The sequence below is a fragment of the Pezoporus flaviventris genome, unplaced genomic scaffold (assembly GCF_033815535.1).
Source record: "Pezoporus flaviventris isolate CSIRO_AGI_PZ_B2104156 unplaced genomic scaffold, CSIRO_AGI_Pfla_v1 ptg000031l, whole genome shotgun sequence".
NCBI lineage: Eukaryota > Metazoa > Chordata > Aves > Psittaciformes > Psittacidae > Pezoporus > Pezoporus flaviventris.
The window spans coordinates 12275618-12288259 of NW_026892579.1; the positions used below are offsets into that span (position 1 = coordinate 12275618).

Here is a 12642-nt window from a genome sequence, read left to right on the forward strand (position 1 = left end):
CAGATGCTTGTTCATTAAGTCTTCAAACAAGCCTCTTTATAGTTCCTGCAGAATTCACTTGTTGCCATAAGAATGTTCCCTGAGAACAGTGTCTCATTTTGCAGCTGTGGCCTGTTTTAGAATGAGCTTAATTAAAATGAATTTAGTTTGAATGGGACCATGAACCTAGATTTGTCTGTATGGCTGACATGCACATCAGTTATATTAATTCTGCAGGTTATTTTTTTTTTTTATTTACTGCATATCATGGTTAAAATTCTTGAATAGAATCAGGCTTAGAAAGCAATTAGAAGCATCCTTTTTTTTTAATTGCTTTTTTTTCAATTATACATTCTCTTTAAAATCTGTTAGTTCATCAGCTTGTGATAAATTTAATACATGTTTTCTTGCTATTCTGTGGTGTTATTTTTAAACAGTATGTTGTGCACCCATATGTCTAATGCCTTACACAAGTCTAGGTCTATCTTGTTACATTTTCTGGCAACCTTGTAGTTGTGTAAAAATGACTTTTCTAAAGCAAATTTTTTTTTTTAAAAGAACTAATCTCCATTTGTTTGGAAAATGTTACGTATGAGATATTTGATTTAATATTCAGAAGCTTTTCTGTTACTTTGCATGGAAGTGATGTCAGAAAGTCATTCTGCATGTCATTTTTTGTTTTTGGTATGTGAACATTTTTCCATTTCTGTGATATATCCATGGAGTTTAAAAGGTGATAGTGATTGTCATATGGTTTATGTTCTTTCATAATATGGTAAAGCAGTTAAATTGATTTCTAGAAAGGTTCATATTTCTTTTTGTTTCTTAGTTCAGGAACAAAACAGTAAACACAGCATGAAAAGACATTCTGTCATTCAAGAAAAACTGACCTGGCACTGTGCAGGGCATAGAAATCTCTTAATAGGTATATTCAGAATGTCATTTCTTAAGGCAAAGTATTGCGTATTTAATATTTCACTGAGGGAAAATAATATGGCTTCTAATAGTGCTTTCTGCATGGTTACATTTTTTCAGTACCTCTAGATTTTTAAATATGTTCTAAGTGGAGGACCGAGAGCACGGTATTTTCAGGGTTCACTGGAAGCAGAGTAAAACTCATTTATAAAATTACTTAACTAGATGGTTGCCTAGTAACAAATGCATTCTGTGCTGAGTGTTTGAGTTGTAGATAACGTCCTATGTGGAATCGTCAAAACAGTATTAGTAATTGCATTTTTACTGTGTACTTTTGATTTTACAATTTTATTGGGTTTTCCATTTTTATCCCTAAAACTAGGAAATTACCACCTGTGGACTGATGGACAACTTCTTAATTCCTTCATTAGGCAGTAAACAAGATATCAATAAACAAGTATACACTGGTGAAACATTCTAACAAACTTCCTAGTCATTCTTAGTCATTTTGAAACGCCTTTAATTTTATTTCTTTATGTTCTTATAATTTCTCTGTGGATTTTTCATTCTTTTTCTTGTTTTTTTGAATAATGGCAAAAACAGATCTTGTGAGAGGCTGAGACTTTTATTAGACATTCTGTGGGCAGGGTAGGATCTAACTAATAACTAACGTGAGTCCCGATATACAGCGCTTCATTCTTACCACTGTTGATTCTGGAACTCAGGAGCCTAAGTTTCTAAGTCTTCTTGCATGTGTAGTCTAAAAACTAAGAAATGCTTCTGCCTAATTTTCTGTGTATCTTGTCCTGTGTACATCTGAAGGGCGTACAGACTGACTGAAGATGACTGTTAAATTGTTCCTGGGTCATCTGAATATCAGATTAATTTCAAACCAGTGGACAGTTCTTCAAAGATTAGAATATATAAACTTGTCTGCTTTACTTAATTCTGTGCTTGAGTTAAACAATCAGGGATATGCTTTCCAGCTTGATTGTAATTCATTCTGTGAATGTGATATTTTAATGCATGGAAATGGGAAGACTGCCAAGTTCACAAAGTTCAGGAAGAACTTTAGAAGTCAGATAAAGAGTATCGCTATGCATACTCTGTATGCACTCAAGTGGCAGCTGTAATGTAATAAGATGATATGCAAATCTTAAAACCTATTAGGAAGAAAATTATCCTGCTGTGATTGATTTACAGTCTAGAGAGGCACTTCTCATACCTGTACCTTTATCGATTACAGTGTAAGCACAGATGATGCTTGAGAGCTATCTTCTGTTTATTTTTTTTCTGTGTGCATGGAATTTCATGGTGTGATAATCATGTTCTGCAAACGTATATGGTGAACATGTTTTCAATTCTCTGCATGCCATCATGAATGCTTCTGAATTAGATATACTAATTAGATATGTCAATTAAATATAGTTATGGCAATTTTATTTCTTCCTTCCAGTGTATCATCAAATCGATAAAATACAGGAGAGCTTTCAGAGAACATGATGTGAAAAACTGTGACAGTTAGTTTTTCCAAAGAAAGCCTTTTAAGTTCCAAATAGTGCTTATATTTTTACTGAGATGATTAAACACATATGAAGATTAAAATGTTTGTGATTGTTTGGCAGTAGTGAAGAAGACACACTTAGCTGTGTACCTCCAGACAGTGATGCAGAGAATTTGTCATCCAAAATGTCTTTTCAGCAATTTTTACAGCAGTTTCAGGAAAAGAATATATGTTCACAGTCTCTTGATTATGAAGGCATAGTCTCTAAATGGGACTTTGAGGAGCAAGTAAAAAGTGATCCAGCACAAGAAAAATATTAATGTTTGAATGGACTGTATTTACAAAGGGCATCTTCTCACTTTCAAGACTCATTTTCTTTAGAAGCATCTGAGAACAAAACATACTAATGCCTGCTTTTCAAGGGAAAGGCAGAAAAAATTTATGCCGAGAGCTCTGTTCTAAAAATGTGTTAAAATTCTACAAGCTATTACAAAAAGTATTTGTAGTGCTTGAATAGATAAATAATAGATAAATAACTGCATTATAATCAGAGAGAAAATGCAAAATAAAGTATGTAGGTACGTGTTATGGTTGCATATTCAGGTAATTTATATTTCAGACTTTTATGTTTAGCACAGTTTTAGTCACTGCTCTTTGTATATTGACATATATAATTAAAAGATTAAACAAAACTCATTCCGTATATGTATGTGATGATATGCAGACACATAAGGGTTTAGTTTACAGTTCGAATTTGATGCAAGCATAAAATAACTGGGAGAATTGTTATGATACATTTTTGTTTTTTAAGGTAAATGCTTTTTACTTCTTGCTGCTTGGGTTTTTTTAAATATATATTAATTATTGATATTTTGTGCTGCGAATTAGACATAGAAGTAGTTGGTAATAAATAGGTTTTTATGTTGTTTTTTTGGATGGTCTTGAAAGGAATTGGAGAAATTGATGGAATTATTTACAGCCATAATATTTTTCAATTAATTATGAAGACCAACATAATGTTACTGTAGAGCAAAAGACATTATACCCTGATTTTGTATAGCACTGAGACTTGATTTTTGTGGCTTGATATAAATAGGAAACTTGATTGTCCAAATAATTTGCAAATTTCAGATTTATAAATTGAAAAAAAATGTAGGCACTATACACATATGTATATGTGAGGTATTATATAAAATATGCAAAAATGTGGTTTGCTTTAAAATGCGCTCTGCATGTTAGTAATTTTAATAAACTGTTTGTGTTAACTCTCTGCTGTGGTTTTCATGTGGAGTTGTAATTCATTGTAATTCAGGGTTTTCCATCAGCTCCTTAACTGCAGGGCCAACTGCCGGAGCAGTGAAGTTAAATGGCTTTTTACAAAGGTTTGGAAAGTGGCAAGTCTCAGTAAATTGTAACTGTTCTCTAGGCATTGTTTATATTTTGAAAGAAAAATGAACAAGCAGCTTGCAGTTAATTGCTGTAAAAATCCATACTTCCGTGGTTATTAAGCAGAGTTCTTGTTAATTGTTTAAATACTTGAAATGTTTTCCTGCCTTCAGATGGAACTGAGCACACTTTCAAACTAGTGGGTTTAGATTCAGGAGATTTGACAGAAGTTGTTACTGAAGTTAGCAAAATTAAATAATATTTTCCAGATTGGAGTTCAGTTACACTTTCAAGTTTTTGTACTTATTATGTGATTGCGAAAAAAGTACAGGATAAGTATATCAGCAGGTGGTTACTGTTCCTTCAGGTTCAAGGGTTTTAAAAAAAAAAAGTGTGAGAAAGTACCCCACAGACACCAAGATCAGCGCAGAAGGAGGTGGGGTTCCAGGGGACTGAGGCAAAACCAAACCCTAAAAAACAAACAAGTAAAAAAGAAAACCAGTTACCACACACTCACACACACCCCACCCCACCAAATCTGGCATTAAAAAGATGTGTAAAAATGGTAGTGCTTCTTTGTCTCTTCAAGGTGCTTTTATTCCCAGCAGACGGAATATGTTTTAAATTGCAATCTCTCATTTCTCCCAGTCATCTCAAAATTTGCATTTACAGATGAGATTTTGTTGTACATGGGATTCCCCTTGCAAAGCTGCTCTTTATATAAGCGCAAAAGGGTAAAACAAATTATTTTCTGCAGTGTTTAGTTCATTACATCCATAGTTCGAGCATCCAGATTTTTGCCAGGCAACTGAGTGGTTTATTTTGTCTGCTTTATGTCTGTAGAGTTGTGTGAGGTGGTTTCTTTTGGGATTTAGTTTATTATTTTGGTGCACTTGTTATTCCCCAGGCCCGTGTTAGGTATGGTGTCTTTTATCTTCCTTCAGAATGCTCTACATATACTTTTTAATAGTCTGTTTTGAAAACTTTTAATTCATCTGATTTAATTACATGGCACTTCCGTTCACTTTAAGTCAAACACCTGAGTGATTCAAAAGCTATATTCTAAATAAAAACCTCATAGTTTTGAGCAGGACTTAGGTAGGTGGAAGTTACATCATGAGACATTGAGAACCTCATATATGGCTTCAGTTATAGTGTCTAAAAGACCTTTTGATGAAAATTGCTGTGAACGTTGCTCCATAATAATTATGCTAGTAAGAAAATTGTGAGCTAGCCAACACAGCTTTTAGTATTGCAGAAGAAATGGGAAAATTCTTGCATACTTTCTTAATTCAAGTCTTTTGGCTGGTTTCATTCTTTTTGAAAATTACCTCAAAATACATATAATATGCAGGCTTTTATAAGGAGCAGGGTATTTAAATGTAAAGCACCATTTATGTCCCTTATTGAATTGGTAGGCATGCAACGCAAATACTTGGGGAATTATAATAATTAAAAAAAAAAAAGGAAAAAATGTGTGTTATAGAGGAGCAGGATAGATTGTATAAGAGAGCTGTGAAAAGGTCTAAGCAAAAGCCAGGACTAAGGAACTGTGTTCTTTCTTTTCAGAATTGTGCTGTGGTTTGGACTAAAAAAGAGATAATATCAAATTATCTGTCCTAGTTTTGCCTATAAATTGGACTTCTGCTTCTTAACACAAAGCCCATTTTACTGCTATTGTTCCTCCATGTCAGTTAATGACTGCTAACCTTCTGGAGGGCAAAACTACAATAAAACAGAAAGATGAATAAGCAGAATTTGGTGGAAAAGCAGAGTGCTCTGGTTTCTCCAGTATAGGATAATCACTAACTCACATCTATTGTTCACCTTTTGTAGAAAGTATTAACTGCTTCTTTCACATTACTGTTATATAAGGGATGGTTTAAAACTCTCTGCTTTATATCTTGGCTTAAAACAGATCATTTACAGGTTTTCTGTTTTTTAAATAGGTTGAATCTACGCAAAGTATGATTAGGATTTTGGGCCTTTCAGCTACATTACCCAATTATCTGGATGTTGCTACATTTCTACACGTCAATCCCTATATTGGACTATTCTACTTTGATGGCCGTTTCCGACCTGTACCACTGGGGCAAACCTTTATAGGAATTAAGACAACCAATAAGGTAAATGCCAAAGGGAGGGTTGCTGTTTTGACCATACTTAATGTACGCATGTGTAGAGGATACTGGTTTATTATGCTGCAGGTCTTTAATGAAGCATCTTTTCTTGTGAATAAAGATATACATAATTTAACAGTGCTTTAAGAATCATGTTTCCTTCATTTACAGTCTTGTAAATAGGCTTTGTTGCAGTTAGATACAATGGCATCTAGCTTTGCGTTGCTTTTGCTTTGCTACTAAATTTGGCTTGATGAAGGAGAAAACATCACCCTCAACTGCAGACTCACTGTAGCAGCTGATTATTCTTATTTCAGTTTTCCATTTTGCTTGAAAAACTGGTGCGCCTTGCTTGACTGTAAGATGCATGAGGAATATAATATTTCTTTATGAAATCTGTATATATATAGAGAGAGATAGATACAGATACATGCAGTACCATCACGTGCATTAATATTAGTTGGATACAAGTTGCTGATGAAAACCTTTAGCATGCTAAATCATTAGCTATCATATGTCCACATTTGATAGAAAACATACTAAAGTGGTCCCAAAATAAGCTTCTTTACTCTGTGCTCTCACTCATTTTGGGAAGCAGTAAGGCCATGGTCAGATATAATATTCTTATTAAAAATCTTAAGTGCAGTGCCACTTGACATGTAAATTTTAATTCTTCTTTAAATACAGGAATTAATAGAAACACTTTTCTTTAAGATTTTGCATGCACCATTAGCTGATAATTAGAATTTATATAACTTAGCTTTTAGAAAATCTTACTCTGCTGTAATTTAATTTAATAGAAGTCAAAACATTTTCAATCAAAAGTTAATTCCATAGCTTAATCAATAATACCAGGGATTTTGTTTGTTGGGTTTTTTTAAATGGACATTGCCTTTTTTGCCAGGTTATTTAAGTAGTTCATTCTATCTGCAGCGCAGGAAAGAAACTTATTCTACAACTGTAGGGAGCCATTTCAAGTCTATACACAGAAGAGTAGTTTACCATATGGTGTTTATTGTGATTTGCATATTTTAACCTTCATTAATTGTTTCAAGTACCTTCACTGTTACTTGCAGTTGCTTTTGTTTAATCTTTTCCTGATACTTTGTTTTGCATATTAGTTTATTTCCACTGTGTGGTAAAGATTTCCTTTCTTCATACTCACTCTGGAATGCATTAGTGATTTAAAAATCAAATAGATATACAAATAATCCTATAAAATCTTAACCAGTTAGGTTTTAAAAAAAAAAAACAAACAAACAAGCAAGTGGAGATGAGGAAATACTAGGAGGTAGTATTTATTCTGAAATACCACAACTTTTTGCTTTTCAGAAGAATGTCGTTACAGATTTCATAAAGTATATTTTGCAATTAAGATCATACACTTCATAGCAAACAAAAAGTATCAAGCCTGTTTGAAAAAGGATTCCATTCAGAATAATACTAATGCTAAAGCTGAAAAAGCAGTAGTATCAACATCCTTCTGGTCTATGTGAGAGGAGGAAAGCAGAACATCAGCAAATGCAATCAGTGCAATGTCTATATCCACACTGATGAGCTGCAAAGAAGTAGAAGACTGTTAGTTGCTGTAGGTAGATGTTTTGCCTCTGCTTTCTGACATCCTTTATCCAGAAAAACTTCCCCCAGAACTGGAGCTGATTATCGATTTGTGGAATCATATGCAAACTGTAGTCAAGCTTTCAAAGGCAAGAATAGCATGGTGTGCTTATTATGCATAGAAGTTAGCCAGGGAAGCTCTTAAAATTCTGTATGTTGAAATTCTTAGAGCGTATGGGGCCAAGACTAAAGTCTGGCTTCTTCAGTCAGAGGTCTGTTAATGTCAGATTTTTTTTTTTAATGTCAGTTATTTTTCTTGGTCCATGTTTATGTTTTCCTCTTTAGGTATAAATACAAAGAATATGTAAAGTTACCTTTGTATGTATGTAAATATGTATGTCCTCATCTGTGTTTATGCACTGCTCATGTATGTTTCTACTTAATGATTTTTACTTGTTATTATTTGAAAAAATAATTAATTAAAATGCTGGCCTCTCATTTTCAGAATACTTAGACTATCTACCTGTCTTTTCCACATATGTCCATATTGTCTCATCTTTTTATTACTATGCTTGTACGATTATCCTGTTCCCTCTAAAGCTGTTTTAAAGATGTGATTGTCAACTTTCAGCTATTTTAGATTACTCCAACTACTAGATTTCCATTTTCAAATTTTTACATGTTTTGTTCTTGTAAGAATTTCTTTGTGTCAGAATATTTCATTATAAAAGATGAATGTACAAATGGCGAATGGAGTGATTGCTCTGATTTGGACTTTATTTATTTTTATTTGTTACAACCTTAATACAGAGCTGCATTCAAGTAGATACATGCTATTTATATTGTGTTGCATTAAAGAAATAGAAAAAATATTGAGGTGGAAGAATACTTTTTTTTTCAACTGAACTCTTTATTTTGAACTTTTTATTCTTCCTGAAACATTTTATTTATTCATAAGTAGAAACTCTGTATACTGTACTCCCACTGTTTCCCATACATGACCCAACTGTGAAGAAAAAAAATCTCTGTGACAAAAAACCTGACTATCAGTAATTTCCTGGATATATCTGCAGTGTAAAATCGATTTTTATATTACCAAATGTAAGGACTTAATGTTAGGTAAGATGACATATTAAATGGATATTTCATCAATATCCTGTAGAAATAAGATTTCTTAATACGAAACAGATAATTTAAAAGAATAGAACTGGCTTACATCACTCTAGTCAATAGAAGCACCAACAAAGTCATGGAATAAATTTTCTATCCGCTGCCCTTACTCATATTTTGTCTATTTTCATTTTCTGTTTGTGAATTTAATACCAAAATGATATTGTTAAGAATGGGAATCTGTATATTGTAAATTTAATTACATAGTCACATTTTTTCATTCATGGATCACTGTAAATTGCTTGATAATGTAGTAGAAAATCTGTAAAGACAGAAACACGTTTAATATGTAATACGATGCTTGTTTTTCAGGTGCAACAACTGAATCATATGGATGAAGTATGTTATGAAAATGTGCTGAAGCAAATAATGGCTGGACACCAGGTATTAATTTTCTGCTTTGGTTTGCATTCAGAACACATATAATGAAATCAGTTTTGATCATCACAACTCTAGATTAAGAATTTTTTTTAATTATTTTGAGATGTGTCACTTCAGAGGTCATCTCGAATCTTGACACTTTGTAAAAACAGCATGCAAGAAAATCTAACCAGGCTAAATGATGTTAGCTTCTATCCAAGGTGAAAATTCTTGGTCCTTTACATATCCCTTAAAATAATTAATTTATATATATGTCACTTTTTAAAAAATGACTAGGCAAAGTGGGTCAGTGCTTTGGAGACCTTACACTTAGGTACATCTAGTGATTAAAAAAATGAAAAGTATAGCACTTAGTTATTTCTTAGGCTTTCCCATATCTATCAAATTCTAGTATCTCTTGTTAAAGATGAGGGATGCAAATTATGCAGGGTTGAAGATATGGGGCACAAGGGCTCAGCATCTGTCATTTGAAATATCCTGGGGTTTGTGTTTTGTTTTCTTTATAAAGGAAGTAATCCTTCATTTTGTTTTAAAATAGAGATTTCTGCAGCGACTTTTCAAGCCTTATATTCCCCTCCATTAAGATTATGGGCTTAACTCATTTGCCTTGAATAGTTTTATCATTCTGTTGTTACTGTGCTCCTGCATCACCCCCACATGATGTCACATTTCTGCTAGAACTTTGCGAAACACAGCAGTTTAAGCAGGAGGAGTTGTACCAGGTATGGCACATGTTCGGAACAGGAACAAATGCACTGTGATCCTTGAAAAGGCTTTTCATTAAATAACTTCCATATAAAAGAGGGAAACTTTCCCACACAGTCACACTAAGAATTGCACGTTTTCCTCTTCTCACATAAATGCAGATTGTGGAGTTTTTGAAAGATGAACAGTTGGTTTATGACTTCAGGGGGTGGAAATACTCCAGCAACAGCTTCTTAGTCCTCCTGCTCCCCTGCTTTAACACCATTCTTCCACTTCTCTTCTGTTGTTGATATCAGTTACTGTTCATTACATTCAGAAAACTTTCCTGAAGATTACATATGGAAGTGCTGATATTTTCTTGTGAAGATTGCTAACAAAATTTGTTGGCAGCACCAAGGGAACTTTATTTTTTTCTCATTGTCAATTATGCACATACCTTACAAAATAACTAGCACTGAGGTATGTTAGTTTCTTATCTTTCATTTCTTATGATTTTGTGTGTTTTCACTTGCTGTAGATAAACCTATGAATAGTAGATTCTTCAAATCAATATGTCTAAATAAGTAACATATCTTGGATTCTCAGCACAAAGTTTCGTGCTGTTCCAGCGTATTTATTGCACCTTTCTCCCCCTTTTCACGCTGAGGAAAAATTTTCTACAAACATATATAATATTATTTTAAAAAATTCAAGTACAATAAGTTGTTTAAGTCTAGCAGGAGGTCGTTTTTTAGCTTTCCTTGAGAACAGTTAGGAAACACAAATTCATACTCTGAAATGAATCGTATACAAACACTGGTATACTGCATTCGAAAATGCAGAACTATGCATATCAGATCATTGCACAATACAGTTAATTACAGTATGTTGTGTTTTACCAAATACTAAAAATTAGGAATTTTTCCTTCTAATGAGTGTGCTATGAAAAATGATCTGTCAAATCTTTAAACCAACTGCAGATATTAAAAAAATGTAATAAAAAAAAAGTCATGTAGATATACCTGCATTGAGCTGCTTGCACCATAGTAGCAGATGAATATTATGAGTGAATATGATGAATATTATACTAGGAAAGTTTTCTTTAGTGTCTTTTCACAAATTTGAGAATAGTCTTTGATCTTCTAAAGTTATCACCATCTTCAGATTTTCCTAGTTCTAAGAAGTCCATTAACTTGTATCCACGTTCACCATAGCCTGTTACTGTCATGCTCTGTGTGTGCAAAGTTGTTTGCTTTTTAACAAAGCAGTGATTATTTCTAAATGTTTTTCTTAGAAATACGTATTTATACCTTCTCCCCTAATACTTCAGAGGAAAAAAAAATCTACTGCAGTTGTTTATCTGTATGGAATTCAGGGCATGGTTGGAATTTTATCATTATTCAGGCAGTAATGTATGACAGACACAGATCTCATCAGCTATGCTCCAGAGAGCCAAAAACGTAACTATTTTGTTTTGTTCTGAGGGACAAGAAGGCAATACCAGAATTAGAGAAAAATACTTTTCCTCTTCTAAAGTTCTACAAGTTAATGTACACATTCCAGTGGCCATAAAACTTTCACAGTGTTGTCCCTTAAGACTCTTTACCAGAGTATTTGGAATGTCTTAATAAATCAAATTCAACACTGTTTATCTACTGTTCTATTAACTCATTTTCAAAGAATTCTACCATGCCAGAACCAAATAATTTACTCTTATGGAAGTCATGCTGATGTGTCCCCGGCATATTATAGGTTACAGTAATTGACGAAGTGTTCTTAATAGATGTATGTATGTTTTCATTTTTTAAGACTGAGGCTGGTAAGAGGTAGTTGCATTCTACAGGCATGTGTTTTGACAGATGGAGAGAAGCTTTTTATGTTGATTTTTCAACATTCATCCTCTGCAAGACTTCAAGCTCTTCCTGGCTACTGGGAAATTAAGAGTTGGTGATTCAGTCTTTAATTTTGATCCATCTGCTCAAGCTAATGAGATATCTCATTTGTAGGCTTCACTTTGAATTACCAAATGCAGCTGAAACTGTAACATTTGTCTTATAGCATAATTCTCCTCTTGTTTAACTTGAGGAAAGGTATAATGATATATGGCTTGCCCTGCTGAATTTTCTAGGGGTTTTGTTACAGAAACTTTTTATCGTGACTGAAGGATTAAGATCCAAAATGTCCCAAAGGTTTCCAGCTTTGTAAGTCAGTGTGCTCTTTTTGTAGGATTACTAACAATGTAGATCTTCATTAGGAGTTTTCTCTGTCAGATCCTACCTCTTAACACTGCTTTAAGCAGGAACCTCTCCTGCTGGTGAGTCTGCTTTCCTGGGACTGTCCTTCTGTACTTGATATTAGCTGGTGAATATTTGTTTTCATGTCATACTTCGAATTTATTATGTTCTAATATTATCTAAAAAGATGTTAGACCCCCCCAGACTGATTTATGCTTTTGGAGTTTTATTTCTACCTCTTAATAAACAAGAGTCTTTAAATAAAGATTCTTTAAATAAAGAAAACCCTGAAATGCACACCATTCATCAGAGAATATGACTCTACACTCAGTTGCAGATATTTTTGCCAGCAGTTATCTTCTTGGGTACTGTTCCCTTGAAGACTGGGTGAAGGCGCAGTCACTGAAAATTGCCATTCCCTCAAAGTGATTACAGCTGTCTGTTGTCAGGCAGGCACCAGTAGGAGGCCACGTGCATTAACAGCTTTAATTCAGCTACAGAGCTGAAAAAGCTTCTTCACACTTTACAGCCCTGTGAGACAGGCAACTAATGGCGACAGTTTTTGGGGAGCAGGTAGAGCTTTTCTGAGGCAGCTTGTAGGGAACCTCATGAAAGCAATGAACACAGTGAATGAAGACCATAGGAGTCCCCATAATTTTTATAACAAATTGAAACATTGCATTATTAACCTGTTTAGGACACTGCATGCCGG

At 33.7% G+C, this 12642-nt stretch overlaps 1 protein-coding gene across 4 annotated transcripts in view; it reads left to right on the plus strand.

Annotated features, from left to right (window-relative positions):
* The window catches only part of ASCC3 (activating signal cointegrator 1 complex subunit 3), a 270580-nt gene that overhangs the window by 108183 nt on the left and 149755 nt on the right, over positions 1 to 12642 (plus strand). For all 4 annotated transcript variants that reach the window (XM_061460216.1, XM_061460218.1, XM_061460217.1 and 1 more), the window contains exons 12-13: positions 5734 to 5910; positions 8944 to 9015. In XM_061460216.1, coding sequence (XP_061316200.1) covers positions 5734 to 5910; positions 8944 to 9015 — 249 coding nt within the window. The remainder of the gene's footprint in view (positions 1 to 5733; positions 5911 to 8943; positions 9016 to 12642) is intronic.